This window comes from Vipera berus (genome assembly GCF_964194415.1).
Source record: "Vipera berus genome assembly, chromosome: Z".
NCBI classification, from domain to species: Eukaryota; Metazoa; Chordata; class Lepidosauria; order Squamata; family Viperidae; genus Vipera; species Vipera berus.
This window is the reverse complement of record NC_138205.1, coordinates 129,346,165-129,368,865: the sequence shown is the minus strand read 5'-3', so window position 1 is coordinate 129,368,865 and position 22,701 is coordinate 129,346,165. Positions and strand designations below refer to the sequence as shown.

Genomic DNA, 22,701 nt, shown 5'->3' with positions numbered 1-22,701 from the left:
GGCTAAAGGGAGGTTTTGAGATAAAGGGAAATATGAATATAGATTTAAATATTGTAGAAAATGATAAAAAAGAGACTAATTGGTTTAATATTTAGGATTTAGATTTATAAGGGAAATGAAAATTAACTATTAGGATACAGTTTTGAACTATAATATAAAAGATGGACCGAGACAATAAAGGATATTATGTTATATTAGTATATTATGATATTAGTATGTGGTGAGGTACTAGAAGGAGAAATAGAAAATGTTTATGAAATAAAATAAGAATGTATGTAAGTAAGTAATATCTGTATTTTAGATATGACAGTTTTTATGTAGTGAAATAAAGGAAATTTGGGTTACCTGAAATTTAAATACTATGGATATTAAGGGTTAAATTGGAATATTGTAGTTAAAAATTAGGTAAGATTTAAAAACAGCACACGGATATGTATAAGTAAAAATATATTGATAAATGTTTTAATTGAACGTGCTATAACTAGAAGTGTACTAGCTTAAATAAGATATAGCAAATGTTAAGGGAAATAGAGAAGAATTTTTGATGATGCAATCTGAGATATGTACTGAAGATTTTGTTATTGAACTATTGATTACCCAATCACCACACTGCTTTCCAAATATTTAAATGTAAAACTGGAAAACCAATAAAATTTGTTTTTTTTAAAAAAGAGGTTATAAATTGATACTATTGTTATTTGTATAACACTAGATAAATATGAAGAGGATGTGTATATCTAATTCTGTATGTATTAATAGCAGTAAGAATTTTATTTGTTTAATGTTGAGAAAATGAAAACATGAGGGGAAGAAGACGGGGAAAAACACACTGGATTGTGTAGCATTGAATAGATTAATGCTGAAGTTAAGATGCAGTTGTGGTGGTAAGTTGAGGACTATCCTGTATCTCAGAATTTCAGCAAGGAAAACCATGTTGAGTTCCCTTGTTCACCGACAGGTTTTATGCCTTGATTCTTTTCCCTACCAATGTTCCTTTCTCTTTCCACTTCTGCAGCCCTCAAACATTTTGATGGTCCACCCTGACAGGGATGACATTAAGATCTGCGATTTTGGCTTCGCCCAAAGGATAAATCCATTGGAGCCTCAGTACAGCACTTACGGATCTCCAGAATTTGTCCCACCAGAAATTCTGTCCCGGTCCCCAGTATCAACGGCCTCGGACATCTGGTAAATGAATCCTCTCACTTCTCATTCCTTCTTGGTTTGCTCTTCCTTGCTGCTTTTGGTGAACCTTCATGAAGATCAGTGGAGAACTGAGAAGGTTAACCCTAAATTAGTGGACCAACAAAATGCTGTGGATATAATATGCTTAGACTTCAGTAAGGCATTTGATGAAGTAGACCTCAACCTTGGTAAGATAGAACAATGGAGGGTAGAAAGCACCACCACCAGATGGATTCAAAATGGCTGACCAGCCACACTCAATGTGTGCTCTTCCGTGGAATACATCTGCATGCAGTGGGATGCCACAAGGTTCAGTCTTTTTCAACATCTTCATAAGTGATCTAGACGAGAGGATAGAAAAGGAACTCATCAAATTCGCAGATGACATTTAACTAGAAGGAGCAGCCAACACTTTAGAACAGGGGTAGGCAACCTTGGCTCTTTTATGACTCGTGGACTTCAACTCCCAGAATTCCAGAGCCAGCATGGCTCAGCTTGGAAACCTCTCCCTTTCCCCTCAGCATGGCTGGCTTAGGAATTCTGGGAGTTGAAGTCCACGAGTCATAAAAGAGCCAAGGTTGCCTAGCCCTGGTCTAGTTTATCAAAGAGAAGAGTCAGGGTGTCATATGATAACCTCCTTCCGATATTTGTCACAGAGAAGAGGGGATCAATCTATTATCCAAAACACCAGAGGGCATAAGAAAAAAAATGGGTGGAAGCTCATCAGAGGAAGATCCAACGTGGAAATAAGAAGAAATTTCTTGATCAATGCCTCCAGAAGGACTGGGGGTGGGGGTATGATAGTGGCCTTCCAGTATCTGAGGGGTTGCCCCAAAGAAGAGGGAGTCAAGCTATTTTCCAGAGCACCTGAAGGCAGAACAAGAAGCAACCGATGGAAACTAATCGAGGAGAGAGAAGCAACCTAGAACTAAGGAGGAACTTCTTGACAGTTTGAACAATTAACCAGTGGAACCACCTGCCTCCAGAAGTGGTGAATGCTCCAACACTGGAGGTTTTCAAGAAGAGACCGGACAACCATTTGACAGGGATGGTATAAGGTGTCCCGCCTTGAACATGTCCAAAGTCCATCACTATTCCATGGTTTAATCTTTTGTGTTTTGGAATTGATCTCCAGAATTTACTGGTTCGTGGCTTCCTATTTTCAGCCAAGCCTGTTCAGAAATGAAGGAACAATGGAAGATTCTTCTCACAGTAGAAGAAATCAGCTCCTCCTTCAGGGTAGAGTTGAGTTGCTCAACCTTGGCAACCTGGAAATGCTGGCTTGGGAATTCTGGCCACCCATCTTAAATTTGCCAAGTTGAGAAACTCTGTTTCAGGGCACCAAACCAGGGAAGGTTGGTCTATCAAGGCTTTTTATGGGCACTGCAATTCTTTTCTAATGTTTGTTTCTTTTCTTGTAGGCCAGTTGGCGTTATTAGCTATTTAAGGTAAGTATATGGGGCCTTTGCGCTCCCACATTATTTTTAGGTTGCTCTATGGTAGGAGTGTCTAACCTTGGCAACTTCTTCCAGTTGCCCTCTGGGTGAGATTCAAGGTGCTGGTGATGACCTATAAAGCCCTAAATGGCATGGCCCCAGATTATCTGAGGGAGCATCTGCTGCCAGCATCAATTTCCCATCGTCCTGTGCGCTCCCACAGGGAGGGCCTCCTCAGGGTACCACCGGTCAAGGATTGCCGGCGGGTAACACCCAGGGGGAGGGCCTTCTCTGTGGGTGCACCTGCCCTTTGGAACCAGCTGCCCGTAGAACTCAGGATTGCCCCTGACCTTCGTTCATTCCGCCGGGACCTGAAGACCTGGCTCTTTGAGCTTTCTGGCCAGGACTGAGAGTTTTAATTTGTAATTTTATTTAATTGGGTTTTAATTGGAGTTTAATAGGGGTTTTATTTTATTCAAGGACTAAATTTAATTAATTTTAATTGTTCTTAACTTTTGTAATGTGTATTGTTATTTTAAATTCCTTGTGAACCGCCCTGAGTCCTATGGGAGAAGGACGGTATATAAGTCCAATAAACATAAACATAAACATAAAAGTTTGTCGTATCACACATTTAAGTCCTCGAACTAGGACTCCAATTGAGCCCAAAACTTCTGTTGCTAAGCAAGACAGTTGTTAAGTGGGTTTGGCCTCATTTTACAATCTTTCTTGCCACTGTTGTTAAGTGAATCACTGCAGTTGTTAAATGAATCTGGCTTCCCCCCTTGACTTTGCTTGTCAGAAGATTGCAAAATGGGATCACATGACCCCAGGACATTGCAACCGTCATAAATACGAGCCAGTTGCCAAGCCTCTGAATTTTGACCACGTGACCGTGGGGAATGCTGCAACGGTCGTAAATGTGAAAAACGGTCATAAGCCATCTTTTAAGTGCCGTTGCAACTTTAAACAGTCACTAAACAAATGATTGTAAGTTGAGGATTACCTGTAAGTCTTTATCACCCACAAATGGCCATCCTCTGACTTTTCTTTGCATATATTTCTTGGCGACTTGGTTTGCGTCGATACAAACAGTTTAAAGTTTTGTCCTTTTTTCCGCCCCGCCCCCCAAATGATCAGCTTGACCTGCAAGTCTCCCTTTGCTGGGGAAAATGACCGAGCAACCCTGCTTAACGTCCAGAATGGGATCATTTCGTGGAACAGCTCCGACTGGGGTCATTTGAGCAAAGAAGCAAAGGATTTTATCGAAAAGATTCTTCAGCCAGCTCCTACGTGAGTGGATGAATACTTCAGGATTTTAGAAGAGGGATATAGACTTGAGGGACAGAGGGGGTTTGGAAAAGCCACCAGTCTCTAGAATTCTTGGTGCTCTCTGAGCTTGGTGGTTTTCTTGCAGAAGTTGCATGACCCAGCTAGGTAACATTATCAGTGCTGTAATGTATTGGGCCTTGTTTTACTGAGTGTACCCCGTGGGTTTGAATGCTGGAAGGTTGCTTAAGCAGGGAGCTGGCTAACGGCTCCCAGCTCCTCAGACAACCCGTCTCCAGCACTGCCATTGGCTGCCTCTAGGGCGGCAATAGGTTGCTTCAAACCTATTGGCTGCCACCTAGAGGCCAGGGTATAAATAGCTGCATTCACAGCCCTGTTTCCCTGTTCGGTTCCTGCAAGCCAATAAAGAATGTTTCTGACTGAACTCACTCGCCTCGTCTCTTCATTAAAGCAACGAACCCAGTACACAACAAGTGCTAGAAGGGAATAGTATTTGGGAAAAGGAGGAGGAGTGTGGGGTCCTCAGTGGTCTCTGAGTTTGGTGGTTTTCTTGCAGACATTAAATAACCCAACTGGGGAACATCATCAGTTTTAGAAGGGAGAGGGGTTTGTCCAGGGGAGGAGGAGGAGGACTGTGAGGTCCCTGGTGCTCTCTGAGCTTGGCAGTTTTCTTGCAGACGTTTCATGACCCAACTAGGTAACACCATCAGTGCCAGAAGAGAGTGGCTCTGATTTTATATACTAGCATCTTGCCCCTATCAGAGTTGGTGGGAGCGATCTTGGTGGTTCCTTGATCAGGCAATTGTTTATGACCAAGACCACTTCCATCAATCCTGACAGGGAAAGCTGCTATTATATAAAATCAGAGCCACTCTCTTCTGGCAATGATGATGTTACCTAGTTGGGTCATGAAATGTCTGCAAGAAAACAAACCAGCTCAGAGAGCACCAAGGACCCCACAATCCTCCTCCTCCTCCTCCTCCAACCCCACTCCCTTCTAGCCCTGATGATGTTGCCTAGTTGGGTCATGAAACGTCTGCAAGAAAACAAACCGACTCATAGAGCACCAAGGACCTCACAATCCTCCTCCTTCTCCTCCTCCTCCTCCTCCTCCTCCTCCTCCTCCTCCTCCAACCCCACTCCCTTCTAGCCCTGATGATGTTACCTAGTTGGGTCATGAAACGTCCGTAAGAAAACCAACGACCCCTTTCTTCAACCCTGAGCTACAAATATTCTCTTCTATCAATATGCTTCTCCAAAGTCCATTATCCTGGAAAATTCTTGAAATTTGGAAGTCTGTATGATTGATTGTTTGACTGATTGATTGACTGATATATCAAACCTTAACTGACCATCTCCCTGACAGAAGGGGTTCTGGATAGTGTACAGTTTAATCAGTATAATAAAACATTAAAAACCGAATAATTTAACTTTTAAAAATTTTAAAAGTGTGATAGAGCAACATTGGGGTGGAGATTTTTCAGAGGTGGACAATTAGGTCCAAAAGTGGAATGGGTCAAGGCATATAGTATTGGATGACAAAAAGCTGCCGGAGAAGAGATTTCAGAGCATGAACAGAGTGCTTATGATCCCAGCCTGAATTCTCCCCCCAAGTAAGTTTCTTACCAGTTACCATATTAAACCACCTTTCTGTACAAGATCAGTTCTTTCCAGAGTTGTTGAAAATTTATTTTCATGCATAGCTATATCTTGACATATCAGGTGAAACCTAGTTTATTGTTTCTCTTTACAGAACCAGGCCAAGTGTGATGGAATGCCTATCTCATCCCTGGTTCTCTGTAAGTTTTGAAAGACGGGAAGAATCAGATTTTGATCCTCATCTCCTTTTCCCCCTTCATCTGGACTCCTGTGAGGGTAGAGAGGTCAAACAAGTCAAAATGGCAGCCCAACAGGACAGGGACAGGGGTCTGATTGCACAGTTACAATTGCCGTTTAAAATTTTTAAGCTCCCTAATTTGGTGAATGCCTTTGCTATATCAAAGTGTCGGCTTCTCCCAGAATACGTAATTTATAGCAAGAATACAAAAAGAATAGCGGTGTCTTTTGAAATAATAATAATAATAATAATAATAATAATAATAATAATAATAATAATAATAATAATAATAATAATAATAATAATAATAATAATAGGAAGAAGTTGGAAGGGACCTTGGAGGTCATCTAGTCCAACCCCTTGCTCAGGCAGGAAACCCTATACCATTCCAGACAAATGGCTGCCCAGTCTCTTCTTAAAAAACCTCCAGTGTTGGAGCATTCACAGCTTCTGGAGGCAACTTCTGTTCCACTGGTTAATTGTTCTCACTGTCAGGAAGTTTCTCCTTGGTGGCTTGTTCCTGCCCCCCAAAATGAACAATTCCAGATGAATGCAAGATTCCCTGGTTTTCAAATAAATTGGGTTATTTGGTTGGTGTTTGAAGATGTGACCCAACATTTATTTTCAAACTGATATATTCCTTTTCAGCACAAGCCACCGCCTGAAGAAGCTCATTTTATCGAGACAAAATCTCTCAGCTTTTTTGTATCCCGAAGCAAATGGCAGGTGGGTAAGAAGCTGTACCCTGATGCACAATTATTTTGGCTTCACTAGTGTCAATGTTTTGGGGTCTGTTCTATGCACTGTTATGCATGTTTTAAATTTTTATTTCAGAGATAGAATGTATGCAATACAAACCCTGCTGTTTATTCCTAAGGAAGCTGGCAAACGTGGAAAGAGAATAATTTAGATTTTAACTGCATATTTAAATGGCTTAAATGTTGTTCCAAGATTTCTTGTCCCACATCCCTGTATTAATAGAACAACCCTAAGGTAGTATTTCTCAACCTGGCAACTTTTAAGACCTGTGGACTTCAACTCCCAGAATTCCTTAGCCAGCTTGGCTGACTGTGGAATTCTGGGAGTTGAAGTCTACATGTCTTAATATTGCTAAGGTTGAGAAGCATGGCTTCTAAGGACTCATTGTTTATTTATGTATTTTTATGTATCAGAATTCTATGCTGCCCATTTCACTAATACAGGTAGTCCTTGACTTACGACCCCAGTTCAGCCCCAAAATTTCCATTGCTAAGCCAGACAAATGTTAAATGAGTTCTGCCCCATTTTATGACCTTCTTTGCCACAGTGGTTAAGCGAATCATTGCAGTTGTTAAGCTAGTCACACACTGGTTAAGTGAATCTGGCTTCCCCATTGACTTTGCTTGTCAGAAGGTCACAAAAGGGGATCACATGACCCTGGGACACCGTCATAAATATGAGTAAGTTGTTGAGCCAGCTGAACTTTTTTTATGTATAATATTTTATTAATTTTCTAATTTTACAATTAAACATTTAAAAGCAATGTGGTGACTGGGTAATCAATAATTCAATAACATACATAAATCTTTAGCACAAATCTCAGGTTACAACAACAGATATTTTCTCTCTTTTTCCCTTAATATCTACTATCTCATATTAGGCTAATATAGTTATTATTATTATCAACTAAGTAAAAACCATCTTTGTTACATTTATCAGTAATTTTTAGATTATACATATCTTAATTGTGTTTGCATTCAATCCTTATATACAATCAATGTCCTGTTAATGCTTTTTTCCCCGGCTTTAATTTCCCATCAATATTCAAATTAACATTTGGTATTTATAATTTCCAAGCTTTAGGTGACCAAAGTTTCCCTCATCTCAACTTCTACATTTTTCCCTTTTCATAACAAAATCTAATATTTTAAATACACATCTTATCTATTTGCATATAATATATTCTAAAAGTTATCTATTTTTTACCATATTAAACCAAAAGGCTGTTAGTCTTATTACACCTCTTACCTATTCAATTATAGTGTTACTTTATCTTCTAAAAATTATCTATTTTTCATCATATTCAACCCTCTAATCAGCAGTATAAAATCCCCTCTAATAGATCAAAACCCTAGTTTCTTTCAGCCTTACTCTGGCTTTCTTCCTTTGCCAACTGACCTTCCATGTCAGTACATTTGAATCCTCAAACAGTTCTCCCTCTATTATTATATATATTGTTTGGAATAAGAAAGACCATTTGGTTAAAGTTTTTTTTGGAAGAACTAGCCCACTTGTGTTCATTTAATTGCCTCCATGTTACTCCAATTTCCCACAATTGTCCTGATCTTCCTTTTAATCTGTTCTTCTTCCTTTTCCTCAAATATTTTCTGATTTATGTAAAAAGTCTTTTCCATTTTCAATGTTGTCACTCCCTTTTCTGATTTTTCTGTTGGCTGGATCTGTTGGTCAATTGGGTCCTCTGTCTTAGTAATTAGTTGTTCCACTTCTCCTGTTACTTTCTGCATTGTTAGTTCTTTGGTTGTAGTCAAGATCTGGGTTTGTATATCTAAGCTGCCATCTTGTTCCTTTATGTTGCATCTTATTTTGTTACAAGCTGAAAGAATGGTTTCGTGTATTGATTTCAACATAGAAAGGATTTTTTCCTGATCTTCATCCATATTCTCTTGATAATGTGTTAAGTTGAAGACTATAAAATCAAACATTAAAAATAGTTTTTTGTTTTTTATAACTAGATATGGGACATCTATTTCACATGTTGTAGGTAGTTTTTATAGTGGAAATTGTTTGCCAAGTAAGAATTTATAGTCCAAAGTATTCCATCATCTCATGTAATAACAGATGCTTCTCATGTAAAGAAATAGGAAAGCAATTGCCCACATATAACTCTGAAAGTCAGTAAAGATTTACCTTCATAGTTCAAACAGGCCAGATATGCTGCCCTGAAGTTCCTTCTTTACAGCTGAGTTTTTCATAGGTGTATCTGTCAAGGTCAAAAGAGTTTTTTCTAGAATTTTTTCTAGCTTCAAGCCAAGTCTTTTTTAGTCAATAACAAGCTGTAATACCATACTTCACCACAAGATGTCACCGATGCCATTTAAAACCTTTTAAGTCCAAAGTTGTTATAATAGTTTTTCAAGGTTTGTTTCTTTTCTTTTTAGATAAAAACCAACGTCTCCAGTAAAAATAGGAAAGCTTTTAGTATCCAAATTTCAAAAGTATATGCATCCAGTTAGATTAAAGTTGTTCTTATAATTGCTCTGTTTCCTCTGGGTAGTCAGTCACCGCTGTTCTTAGATGATGGGCTAGAAATTCCCTTCCCTCTCTCCTCACAGGGGGAAAAATACTTTGGGCAGCTTTTGCAGGAAAACATATTTAAAGTCTTACAGAGAAGATCAGATCTCATCCAGGTTCATCCGTGTTGCTTTGACTTTGGCTGTCAGCAGCTTAGTGATGAGCCATATTGCTATGGCCGGTCTTTCCCCCGTTGGTTTGGAGGGGTGCTCTGGATCAAGCAGAAAGGCTGGCACCCTCCCACAATCAAGCGGAGGTCCCCTCCTGGCTCGTTGCCCCTACAGGGCAACTTTCAAACCTTTCCAGGGTCCCCCAGCGGGGTGAATTTGGACACAGAGGATGGAACTTGCCTTGCTGCGTCTGCAGATGCTGTGATGGCAAACTGGAAGTCAGCTGAACTTTGATCACATGACCATGAGGATACTGCAACAGTCATAAATGTGAAAAATGTCACCTTTTTCATTGCCGTTGTAACTTAGAAAGGTCACTAAAAGAATAGTTGTAACTCGAGGACCACCTGTATTGCAGATTTTTTGCAAAATTACTTGAGGTAAAATCGTTGTTTTCACTGCAATGATATAATAGCAGCATTTTGGGATGCAACATCACTAGATTGGACAACCATTTGTCTGGGAATGGTAGAGGGTCTCCTTCATGAGCAGGGGGTTGGACTAGATGACCTTCCATGTCCCTTCCAACCCCATGATTCTAGGTTCTATCATATTCTGTTTGGGCTGGCCTAAGTTTTCTCTTTTCTGCTGTTTTAATCTTCCTTTATTCCTTTCATGTCCAGCGGTCTCTTATGAGCTATAAGTCATTGCTTGTAATGAGACCCATCCCAGAAATTCTGGAAAAGAATCACAAGAACACCTCACTTGGCATCTCCAGACAATTGATCGAAGAGAGCAGTTCCTCCAGCACCAGTGGGTCATCTTCGGACAACGAAATTTTGGTCTCGTCTGGGAAAAAACCTTTTGGACCGATTCCGGAAGTTCGTCTGTCTGTGCTGGAAGGATCAAACGATCAAGAAGATGAAGTATTTGAAGATGAATTCAAACTTCCTAAAGACTCCATGCCACCCATCAAAACCAGAAGGTTGAAGGAACCTTCAGTGAAGGGACAGTTGGATGGACATCCTGTCCGAGACCGAGAAATCTCAGAAGTTGATGCCCATGGAAGAACATTGTTTGAGTTGGCTTCACTGCAAGATCAAGCTGGATTGTTGCCTCCAGAGGAAGGAAGAATGGAGAGATCTCCAGGTTGTGTTCCGAGACACAGTGTCATCAAAAGTACCTTTTACAGCCACCCATCGGAAAATCTGACCGATTTTCCCTCATCGCCAGGCAAAGGGCAAAGGAAACAATTAGAAAGAGCTAAGAGATCTTACAGGAAAGCCGGATACTCAAAGTCTGCTTTAACTGGTCTACGGGAACCCTTGCTAGAACGGTTTGGTGAACAAGGAGGACCCTTGGCGGATGCAGAATTGGGGAAGGGACGAGAAGGAAGTTATGGACCCCCAATCATCAAATCAGCTTCTTTTGATACTGCTCAGAAATCACCCAAGGTGACTTTTCAAGTATCCGCCAGGAGCCGTTCCTTGGACGACTACAGAATACGAGCTAGGAGCTTTGCTGAGGAGCAGGATATTGCAGAAGAAGACATGGACACAATGCCGCAGGGTGGTTCGGCAGAAGGAACTCATCTGAGGGACGAAAAAACACCAGCAGCAAAAGCTAGGGAGGGTTTTTCTGAAGAACACTCAAGGTTAGTCCCACTGGATGACAAGGAAAGATCCAAGTTGGGCCCTGAGCAGGACAAGAAGTTCTTGATTTTGGCACGGGGCTCTGAAAAAGAGGATTTACCTCAGAAAACGAAGGTGCCACGTTTTGTGGGAAGATCTCCTCAAGGCAGACAAGATCTGATTCTAGAAGCTCGGCAATCTGGTTTTGCTTCGGGGTTGCCTCCAAAAAGTGATGTTGAGGAGGAGCAGGCATCCATGTCTTCTCCTCACAGGGATGGAGGAACCATTTTTCCAAAGGGGAAAAGCTCTGTTTTGAGAGTGGCACCATCAGAGACCCTAAACCTAGTGTCTCAGGAGAGCAAGGAGGAAAAACTGTCCCGTGAGATAACCCCAAGTTCTCCCAAGAGTGTTGAAGGACATCAACCTCAATCCGAAGAAAGTCTTCAACTTCTGAAAGCTGTTCCTTTTCACATCACCCAGGTTCAGGCTGAGAAACAGCTTGCCGGTGGTCCAGACAAGAGTCCCAAAGACCTACAGACTGTAGCAGTGCATGAAGGCCATCCATCCTTGATTTATCCTGGGACACAAATGGTGGAGAGTAGAGGTTTAGGTGATCCTATTTTACACCCTGACATTTGTGCCTCCTCTATCCTTGAGGATCAGCAAATTCCATCCCAGAAACCCTCAATATCCTGCTTGACCAAGTCAGCCATGCTAGAGAAGAAAGGTCTGGAGGAGTTGGAGATCCCTCAAGCAAAAATGGCCATACCTTCAATCTCTGAGAGTGCAAAGCAGAAGCCTTTACATCAGTTGCCTGTTGCACACCTGGAAAGGAAGCTACCTGTTGCAAAAGGTGAAGGTCCTGTTCATCCAGAGATGGTCGCCCTGAGAGGAAGCCAGCACCCATCCCAACGAGAATCTCCTCTTTACAGAAGACCATCTCCTACCACCCCAAGGAGTGCTGCTGCTCTGATTCAAGCATCTCTCCAACCAGGGGCCACCTCAGTACCTGTACTTTGTGGAGAAACCCAGATGGCTTCACTTCCAAAGTCCTCCTCTTACCCAGAAGGAGAGTCTCTTCTCAGAGAGGTTCAGCGTCCTCCTCAAGCCCAAGCAGATCTGATGTCCTTCTTTGAAGCTGAAAAGTATGAGCTCTACCACCACTTGCCATCTCCTCCTGGTGAGGTCCTCAAGGGCCAAACACCTGCCATAGCAGGCTATTCTCAAGCAAAAATGAGACCGTTTGGAACCTCTGGAGAAAAAGTCCCCATAACTGTAAAGAAAAGACCATATTCCATTGGAGAAGGCAGAAGCCAGGATCACCAACCCTACAGGGACACAGAGGTTCACGTTCTGGAGAACTTAGCAGAGGAGATGGCTTACCGATCAAAAGCAACACCTCCTTGGCCAGAATCAGGACCTGTTTCACCCCAAGGTGAGGTGGTCCATCAAAAGTCACCCGGCCAAGCAGTGAGACCGAAAAGCAGGTATCTGGTGCGCAGAGGCAAGAGAGAAGGTGGCATTGGCCTAGCAGATCCTTCAGAAGCCGATATTATCTACCCTGGAGAAGAAGACTATTTCAGTCTTCAGTCTTACCTGAGCAAGAAAGCGAGGATGTCTTCGCTTTATGAAGGCCAAGGCTTGGATTATCCAGGAAGTAGCCGAATGTACGAAATTGCCCTGGTGCAGATCCAGGATCTCTCGGAGATGCCTCGTCCTGACAGCAAGACCTCCAAATTTGACATCACGGAGGTGGAACCAGCTTTCCTCAACTTTCATGAACTCTATGACATTGTCTACTCTCCGTTTGAGTTCCTGAGCTTCAGGAAAGCTCCTGAGAATTTGCCCAGCAAAAGGCCACCTGACTCCAAATTTCCTTCTCAGCAGGAGAAAAAAATACGTCTCGGGGAGGATAATTTGCCCGAGGTGGGCAAAACAGGTGCCCTCAAGGAGGAGGTAGGTCTAGGACCAGTTGTAGCACCACGGATAGGGAAAAGGTCCGACTCGGAAGGTGATCTACCCATGGGGTCCCAGTATGATGTCCCATCAGATCCAACGAGGAAGAGGAAGAGTTCTCTCCAGAGTGCCTTAGGACTTTTCAAGCCGGTTGTCCGCTCTCAGTCCATGGAGCAGGTGGAACTCAGTCTGAGGAAGAGGATGAAGGCATCCGTAGCTCAGTTCTCAAAGATGTTGACCAGAAAACTGTCCAGTGAAGACACCAGAACAGGTAATGATTAGCTTCCTTGACTGACATGAGCCGAAGAAAATATAGGAAATTTTTGTTAAAAAAAAATCCTTCTGTAGGAGAATGAGGTTAGGACATGAGACCAAACCAAAAATGGTACTCTAGGCATCTGAAAGGCCGTTGCAGTTCCCTCTGAATGCAACTACGAACAACACAGTCATTTTTCTGATAGATTTAACTATTCCGCTCCTGTAAATATTTTTGATATGGGTTCTTATTGACCAGAATTCCAGAATGAAGGAGAAATTTCCCATCTGTGAGAGCAATTAATTAGTGGAACGGCTTCTCTCCAGAAGAGATTGGACAGCCATTTGTCCGGAATGATATAAGGTCTCCTGCTTGAGAAGGGGGTTGGACTGGAAGACCTCCAAGGTCCCTTTCCAACTTTGTAATTTTCTATAATTTCAGTTTTGTTTAGTTGCCCCAGTCTACTTTAGGTGTTTCATCACAACTAAACCTCCAACATTAAGCTAGCCACCAGAAATGTCCACACTACAAATATTCCCAGGATCATTAACAGAAGTAGAGATATCCTATGTGCATAAATGGATGTTAGGGTAGACCAAGCCATAACTCAGTAGTGGGAAAGGGGAAATATATTTATTTACATGTTAAATTAAGAAATGATGAGGAAGAACCTCAAAATAATGGCTAGATACTGGATAGAGAGATAACCTGGGATGCTTTTAAGAGTCTGTTGTCACATCCTACAACTATAAAGTAACATTTCTGGAATCTTTGTGGGGTCTGCTTCAAGATCCCCCTCAAAGAGTTGATAGGTAGCCACCAATTCTGGTCTCAATCCAACTTCTAAAAGGTCCTTCAAGATACTTGTGAAGGACATCCTGGTTAAGAGAGATCCAAAAGAGCAGCGGTCTCTGAACTTGGCAACTTTAAGACTTGTGGACTTCAACTCCCAGAATTCCCAAGCCAGCATGATTGGCTGAGGAATTCTGGGAGTTGAAGTCCAGAACAAAAGAGAAAAACTTGGGTGGCTGAGAAATTCTGGAAGTTGAAGTCCACAAGTTGCTAGGTGTGGAGATTCCTGCAAAAGAGGATGGAGCTTCAGGTATCCTGGTTGCCACCATCTCTGACCTTTTTGGTGGTCCTCTGTTTTCTAGCCTCTGAGGAAGTCAAGAGTGAGCAAGCCGAGAGGACCTCCTTGACGGAGCCTTCTCCAACTTCTAAAAAGAAGAGGATGTTCTCAGCATTCACCCTGCCGAGCCTCAAGACCAAGGACAAAGGTATCTGAACCGGGGGAGGGAGAAGTGAAGGAAGGAGGGAGGGTTGAAGGGTTAGGGTTAGGGTCCTGGGTTCGAGTTCTGCCTCCTGCCTTTATTTTTAACCATCAAGAGTGGGAGTCTGGTTTAGAAATGCGCTGAATAATAAATAAATGTTTGGGAACGAAGGGAGGGGGGAAGGGAGAAGGAAGGGAAAGTAAATAGAAAGGAAGGAAAAGTAGATTGCAAGGAAGGAAGGAAGGAAGGAAGGAAGGAAGGAAGGAAGGAAGGGAGTAGGAGGATGGGAGGGAGGGAAAGGAAATAGGAAAGAAGGAAAAGGAAACGAAGAAGGAAAAAAGGAAGGGAGGAAAGGGGGAGGGGAGGAGGGAGGAAGCAAAAGGAAATAGGAAGGAAAGGAAAGAGTAAGTAAGTAAGGAAGGGAGGAAGGAAGGAAGGAAGGCATGGCAATAATAAAACCAACCCCCCAAAATCCATGGTCCGCTACATTTGGCCCCAGAAGTACTTCTGAAGAGTCTTCAAGGGCCACCTCGTGTAGCAAACATTGTAGTAGTCTAGCCACAGCTTCTCAAAAGGACCGGAAAGTCCCTCTTTCAGTCCTCGCCCTTCTGTACACCGTCCCCTAATTCTTGACATTAGTTCAGAAAGTCCAACTCTCCTGGTTCGAATGGATGATTCCCCCAGAAGTAAAACCAGCGCAGGATCAGAATCAAGACGTCAAATCTACCAACAAGCCATGGTGCAAAACTATCCCTTTCCCTTTCTAGGACCTTCTTTTGTAGAAGAACTCACGGATCAGACCGTTGCCCTTGGACAGTCTCTGACCCTCTCCTGCCGGACCTCATCCCACTCCTTCTCCGCCATCGGATGGTTCAAAGGTGCCGTAGCTTCTCCTCTGGGGCGGGGGTGGACAGGTTGACAGAATCTTACTTTACTCCAGGCAGGTCCCTGTTCCTCTCCTGGCTGCTTTTCTGAATCCCTTCCTGGATGTGGTCAACAAGACAACCTGGATTCCTTGAAGCTCCCTGAGTGGGTGGTTTTATTTGCAGCCCTTTCGTTACCAAACTAAGTAATATCACCAGTGCTAGAAGGGAGAGGGGTTTGCAGAGAGGAGGGGGAGGAAGATGACGATGACTCGGGGGTCCTTGGTGCTCCCTCAGCTGGGTGGTTTTTCTTGCAGACATTTCGTTACCAAACTAGGAAATGTCATTAGCGCTAGTTAGTGCTCAACTGTTGAACAGCTGACGGATTTTGCTATCAACTGGCCTTGACTGCTTACTTTAAAGCTTTCTGGGGTTTTGAGGATTGTGGGGTGCTTTGGATCAAAGACAAAAGGGTGCTTGGGTGCTTTCGCTCCCTTCTAAATCAAGGGACAGGGGAAGATCCCTTGCAGGGACGTGCCGAGGAGTTTAGTCAGCATCTGCTGGACAAGATCGCTCAGATTCGGACCAGTCTGGACTCTGATTAGACAGTATCTGACGAGGGGGAAGTGACAGGTCTGGCCAATATTATCTGGGAGGAGTTTGACCCTGTGACTCCGGATGAAGTGGACAGGATCATGGGTAGATTAAGTGCCGCCACGTGTTTATTGGACCCGTGTCCCTCCTGGCTGGTTTATGCAACTCGGGAAGTTACACGAGACTGGCTCCTGGCAGTTATTAATGCTGGCTGGTTTATGCGGCTCGGGAGGTTACATGAGGCTGGCTCCAGGCAGTGATCAATGCTTCTTTGAGTGAGGGGTGCTTCCCTGCTGCCTTGAAGGAGGCAGTGGTGAGGCCCCTCCTCAAGAAACCTGCTCTGGACCCAGATATTTTGAATAATTTTCATCCTGTCTCCAATCTTCACTTTCTTGCGAAGGTTGTTGAGAGCGTGGTGGCACGGCAGCTCCTGTTGGTCCTGGAGGAAACTGAGTATCTGGATCCGTACCAATCGGGTTTCAGGCCCAGGTACAGCACGGAGACGGCATTGGTTGCGCTGGTGGATGATCTCTGGCGGGCTCGGGATAGGGGTTATTCCTCTGTCCTGGTCCTATTGGATCTCTCAGTGGCTTTTGATACCATCAACCATGGTATCTTGCTGCGACGTCTCCGGGGGTTGGGAGTGGGAGGCACTGTTCTACGGTGGTTCTCCTCCTACCTCTCGGGCAGTTTGCAGACGGTGTTGGCAGGAGGCCAGAGGTCAACCCTGAGGCCCCTTGATTGTGGGGTGCCTCAGGGGTCGATCCTCTCTCACCTCCTGTTCAATATCTATATGAAGCCACTGGGCGAGATCATACGTGATTTCGGAGTGAGGTATCATCAATATGCTGATGATACCCAGATTTTCATCTCCACTCCGAACCAACCCAGTGATGCCCTCGACGTGATCTCCCATTGCCTGGAAGCGGTACGAATATGGATGGGGAAGAACAGGCTCCAGCTCAACCCGGCCAAAACCAAGTGGCTCTACATGTCGGCATCTCGTGTTGTCCAAGATTTACCATCTTTGGTTATGGGGGGAGAGGTGTTGCCTGCCGTTGATAGGGCGCGCAACTTAGGCGTCCTCCTGGATGCATGACTCGATTTGGAACATCATTTAGGAGCTGTGGCCAGGGGGGCATTTGCCCAGGTTCGCCTGGTGCGCCAGTTGCGCCCCTATCTGGACCGAGATGCCTTACGTATGGTCACTCATGCACTCGTCACCTCCCGTATAGATTACTGCAACACTCTCTACATGGGGCTGCCCTTGAAGACCACCCGGAGGCTTCAGCTGGTGCAGAATGCGGCCGCGCGGGTTGTGATGGGAGCATCCTGATACTCCCATATTACACCCCTCCTGAGTGAGCTGCATTGGCTACCGGTTGCCCTCCGGGTGAGGTTCAAGGTGCTGGTTCTTACCTATAAAGCCCTACATGGCTTCGGCCCGGGATATTTGCGGGACCGTCTGCTGCCAGGAACGTTTTCCCATCGCCCTGTGCGCTCACACAGAGAGGACCTCCTCAGGGTGCCATCGGCAGACAATGTCGGCTGGTGACCCCCAGGGGGAGGGCCTTCTCTGTTGGGGCACCTTCTTGGTGGAATCAACTCCCCCAGGAGCTCCGGATGGCCCCAGACCTTCGGTCCTTTCGTCGCGACCTAAAGACATACTTTTTCCAACTGGCCGACCTGGACTGAAGACAGGGGTTTTAATTTTGTTTTAAATTTTTATTGGTTTTTAGTGGGGCTTTGTAAATTTAATCTCCTTTAAATATTTGTATTTATTGTTCTATTGTTTTATTGTTGTTAGCCGCCCTGAGTCCTTTGGGAGATAGGGCGGCATATAAGTCCCATAATTAAATTAAATTAAAATGTGAAGATGCTCAGACCAAGTTCTGCAGCTCCTTAAAGCAGGGGTAGTTTCACCCCAGGTGGGGGTCACAGCCCTGTGCAAGAAAGGAATTGAGGAAGGGAGGGAGGGAAGAGGAGAGAAAGGGAGGGAGGGAGGGAGGAAGGAGGGAATTGAGGAAGGGAAGAAGAGAGTGAGTTAGGGAAGGAAGGAAGGAAGGAAGGAAGGAAGGAAGGAAGGAAGGAAGGAAGGAAGTTATAACAGCATTGAAAAGAGTGATTTGCGACTGGTCCTCGCACTTACAACTAGGTATTGCAGCATCCCTATGGTCCCATGACCAGAATTCAGGCAGTCGGACATCGGCATGTATTTAGGACAATTGCAGCATCCTGGGGTCACGTGATAACCATCGTGACCTTCCCAGCCGATTTCCGACAAGTCAAGTCAATGGGTGATTCGCCGGATTCGCTTAACAATCGTGTGATTCACTTAGCAACTGCAGGGAAAAAAAAACAGGGCAGGGCTTTCTTAATGGCCTCGCTTTCCAACAGAGATTTTGGTCCCTGTTGTGGCCATAAATCGAGGACAATCTATAATTTGTGGAACTCCTGATTCCAGAGATTCCAAACAGGTTCGACCTTCAATTTTAGGCGGATGCCAGTTGCTGGCAACTTTCCTTTTATCGCTTTCCAGACAGAGCAGCAATCTGCAGCACCGATCGGATCCTGATTTCTTCGACTCTAAAACGGTTCCAGCTTTTAACCGTGTTATCGGCTACGATGACGGACTTTGGCGTGTACACCTGTAAGGCTACTAGTTCCCATGGCGCTGTTTCCACCTCCTGCACCATAAGGAAAGCAGGTAAGAGATGGGTTTCCTCCACCTTGCACCCCAGGATCCAAAAAGGCTGCAACCTGTTGCCCCGTCTGCACCCCTCAGAAATTGTGGGTCCACAAATGGGGACGTGGAGGATAAATATCTCTCCTTGATCTGCCTGAAGGCATTTCTGCCTTAAAGATCTCCCCAAAGCTTAAAGAAGTCTTTGCTTGGTGATTAAGGGGACGTTTTACCCCTTCAGCTCGCACCCAAATGACCCCTCTCTCTGGCCCCATTTAGGGTGTTTGTTTTTCTTTTCCACAGTTCTGTATTTTATTTTTTTAGTTACTCATGTATTCCCTCTCCATTCATCCATCTCCCATTCGCCACCTCTTTTTCATTCCATTCATCTAATTCCATCTATCTATCTATCTATCTATCTATCTATCTATCTATCTATCTATCTATCTATCTATCTATCTATCTATCTATCTATCTATCTATCTATCTATCATCACCCATCCATCGATCCATGCATAATTATCTAGATTCTTACTGATCTATTATCACCCATCTAACTTTATCTATTATCTATGTATTATCCTGTTATCATATTTTATCTATACCTTAAATTATTGTACATTATTACAATTTCATTTTAGACTGTATTTTATTACTATTTCATCTTAAATTGTATTTTATTTTAATTCCATTTTAAATTGTATTTTATCAAATTCCATTTTAAATTGTATTTTATCAAATTCCATTTTAGATTGCTTTTATCAAGTTTTGGTGACGGTTAGTTGCTGGAACTTTGCACTTTGATATGGCCCAAGGGCTAATCAATAAAGTTGTTGTTGTGTATTATCCAGCCTAATGCTGGGAAAGATGGAGGGCAAGAGAAGAAGGGGACGACAGAGAATGAGGTGGCTTGGTGGAGTCACTGAAGCAGGAGGTGTGAGCTTAAAGGAGCTCCAGAAGATGGTAGAGGACAGGAAGGCCTGGAGGAACGTTGTCCGTGGGGTCGCGAGGGGTCGGACACGACTTCTATCTCCCTCAGACTCCGTTAACCAAACAAAACCTTTCCTCCTCCTTTCCTCCTGCTGATGTTCCCTCATTGGGTCATGAAATGTCTGCAAGGAAACCTCGAAGCTCAGAGGGCACCCCAGTTCAATCCTGAGCTACATACTCATTCTGATACTCTTCTGTCAGCTTCACATTCCTTATGTAAAGACAAACATTACTTTAAATAAAACTCCAATGAATGAGGGTGTCTTCTGATGAGTTTGTGAGGGAGGTGAAACTGGGCTGAAACTGATGTTTCATGTTGCTTCATGTGGCTTTGGGGTGTGTTTTCAAAATCATACACACCAACCTTGGGATTAAGGATGGTTTTTCTATTCTGCCAGAGGCACCTTCAAACATCCCTGCCCCTGATGTCCTTGGAGTTCTTGAAGATGGTGTACAGCTGGCCTGGGAAGCAGTGGAACTCAACAACCCGGTGACTTACACTGTTCTGTGCAAGAAGGATGGTAAGCAGCTTCTCATTCGTGGGTAGTCCTCACCTTACGGCCACCCTGGAACCCAAACTCTCTGTTGCTCAGCAAGACAGTTGTTAGGTGAATTTTGCCCCATTTTATACCTTTCCTTTTTCTTGCCTTTCTTTCAATGCTGCAAAGGTTGTAAATGTGAGAAACAGTCGTAAGTCGTTTTTCCAGTGCCATTGTAACTTTGAACAGTCACTAAATGGTCGTAAGTCGAGGACTACCTGTAGTGCCTACTCATCTTTAAGGGAGGCAAAGAAACCACAGCTAAAATTCACCATCGCCTACTCATTCTCCCAAAGTCACCCAGCTGGCTTCCTTGCCTAACGCAGGGCTAAAATTCATCCTTAATGTTTTTTATTTATTAAATATTAATCTTTTCCCTCCTTTTGCTTCTTGGCCAAGATGGAGAGTGGAAAACCCTGGCCAGTGACATCCCGGCTTGCTGTTACACAGTTGAACATCTTCCTCGGGGTTTAGTCTACTCCTTTCGCATTGCCTGCGTGAGCCCAGCCGGGGTGGGTCCCTACAGCTACCCCACTCCCAAAGTGAAAATTGGTGAAGAAGATCAAGCAGGTATTCGTTTTCTCAACAGGAGAGAATGTTTGTAGCTCAGGACTGAACTCTGGGGTCTTTCTAACGCTGACTTCCTTAAAATATTATTATTTATTGTACATTTATTTTCACCTTTATATGCCTCTCCTCTTAGCGGTAAGACTGACTTGCCTAGGTCGTCCTCTAAATTCACCAACGAGCATTTATTGCCACACGACCTATCTTTTTTTCCCCCTTGATCTGGATCAAAGTTAGATGTTTCCTTAATCCAGGGGTGTCAAACTCAATTTCATTGAGGGCCGCATCAGCATTGCAGTTGCCCTCAGGGGGCCAGGTGGGTATGGCCAGGGTGGGTGTGGCCTACTGGGTGGGCGTGGCTAGAGTGCATATGGCCTACTGGGTGGGCGTGGCCAGCTCTACATCGTTTGCATCAAGGGTGCCTATGGGGGCCTGGGCAGGAGTGGGACAGATCTGAGGGTCTCTGGCAGGAGGAGGGTCTCTGGGCCAGGGCCAAGGCAGTGGGGGCCGTTCCCTCACTGTTTCCAGGATGGCTTCGCGGGCCACATGAAACCACTTCGTGGGCCGGATCCGGCCCCCGGGCCTTGTGTTTGACACGTCTGCCTTAATCCCAAGGAAAATTGGAATTCTTGGAAGAAATTAACTACAGGCAGTCCTCAACCTACGACCAAAGTCAAGCCCAAAATTTCTCTTGCTAAGCGAGACCTTTGTTATGTGCGTTTTGCCCCATCTGACTGGTTTGGACCCATCTGATTGGTTGTTAAAGGGATCCCTTTGGTTGTTAAGTGAATCTGCAATGATTAGGTAAATCAACATGGTCGTTAGGTGAATCTGCCTTCTCCGTTGACTTTGCTAGCCAGAAAGTCGCAAAAGGGGATCGCGTCACCCCTTGGAAACTGCAGTGGTTATAAATACGAGTCGGTTCAAAGCGACTGAATTTTGACCACATGACCACGGGGGATTTTGCAACGGTCGTGAAGGTGAAAAACGGTCATAAGTCACTTTGTTCACTGCTGTTGTAACCTGGAACGTCCACTAAACAAGTGGTTGTCCATCGAGGACTACCTGTATAATCCAAAGCCACCAGGAGCCATGCAGGAGGGTTAGGGTTAAGAATAATAACTGGAACAAAACCAGCATTATGGGGAGTGACGGAGACTCCGGGCCCCGTTCCCTCCCGGGAAACTGAAGTCCAGCAGCAGAAGGTTAAGAGCAGTTTATCTCCTGCGATAAGGGTCTTTTAATTTAGAACTTGTCCTTTCTCCCCCCCCCCCTCAGCGTTTCAAGCCCAGGAGGAGGAGAGCAGGATGGCAGCCCCGCCATCGCACCAGACCTACGCCTTCCAGACCGAGATTAAAAGGTACGGGGTATCCGGGTGGTCCTCGAGTTATGGCCACAATCGAGCCCAAAATTTCTGCTGCTAAACGAGACCTTTGTTAAGGGAGTTGTGTCCCATTTTTACGGCCTTTCTTGCCACAGTTGCTAAGTTGAACCCCTGCGGTTGTTAAGTCAGCCACATGGTTGTTAAGTGAATCTGGCTTTCCCCCCCCCACCCCCCATTGACTTTGCTTGTCAGAAGCGCACAAAAGGGGATCGTGTGACCCTGGGACACTGCGACCGTCGTAAATATGAGTCAGTTGCCCAGTGTTCGAATGTTGATCACGTGACCATGGGGAATGCTGCAATGGTCATAAGTGTGAAAAATGGTCATGTCACTTTAACATTGAACGGTCACTAAACAAACTGTTTTAAGTCAAGGACTACCTGTGCACCAACTTCCTTCCTTCCTTCCATCCTCTCTCCCCCCCTCTTTCTCTCTCTCTCTCTCTTTCTTTCTTTCTTTCTTTCTTTCTTTCTTCTTTCTTTCTTTCTTTCTCTCTCTCTATCTCTCCCTCCCTCCCTCCCTCCCTCCCTCCCTCCCTCCCTCCTTCCTTCCTTCCTTCCTTCCTTCCTTCCTTCCTTCCTTCCTTCCTTCCTTCCTTCCTTCCTTCCTAAAATTTATATGGCAACCCACTCACTCTCAGTGAGTATTTACAACAAAAATTGCTGAAATGTCCTTTTAAGATCCTCAAAGCACCACTTCTTGCATGAGTTGCAGCAATAATTTGACGTAAAGGACACACACACACACACACACCCTCCCCTCTTTTCAAGGTCTGGCCTTTGGTCGATCGATCTGGCTGGCTAGGGATGTTCCCAAAG

The 22,701-nt window shown here is 44.3% G+C and overlaps 1 protein-coding gene across 9 annotated transcripts in view; it reads left to right on the top strand.

Annotated features, from left to right (window-relative positions):
- The window catches only part of OBSCN (obscurin, cytoskeletal calmodulin and titin-interacting RhoGEF), a 246,317-nt gene that overhangs the window by 208,532 nt on the left and 15,084 nt on the right, over positions 1-22,701 (top strand). For 7 of the 9 annotated variants that reach the window (XM_081344177.1, XM_081344174.1, XM_081344173.1 and 4 more), the window contains 12 exons: positions 1,016-1,188; positions 2,607-2,633; positions 3,762-3,914; positions 5,665-5,710; positions 6,397-6,474; positions 9,833-13,007; positions 14,147-14,269; positions 15,031-15,141; positions 18,260-18,427; positions 19,792-19,914; positions 20,332-20,502; positions 21,778-21,859. In XM_081344177.1, coding sequence (XP_081200303.1) covers positions 1,016-1,188; positions 2,607-2,633; positions 3,762-3,914; positions 5,665-5,710; positions 6,397-6,474; positions 9,833-13,007; positions 14,147-14,269; positions 15,031-15,141; positions 18,260-18,427; positions 19,792-19,914; positions 20,332-20,502; positions 21,778-21,859 — 4,430 coding nt within the window. Of the gene's footprint in view, positions 1-1,015; positions 1,189-2,606; positions 2,634-3,761; positions 3,915-5,664; positions 5,711-6,396; positions 6,475-9,832; positions 13,008-14,146; positions 14,270-15,030; positions 15,142-18,259; positions 18,428-19,791; positions 19,915-20,331; positions 20,503-21,777; positions 21,860-22,701 lie in introns of those variants that run through there. The other 2 variants (XM_081344172.1, XR_014028536.1) reach the window with 2 other exon arrangements.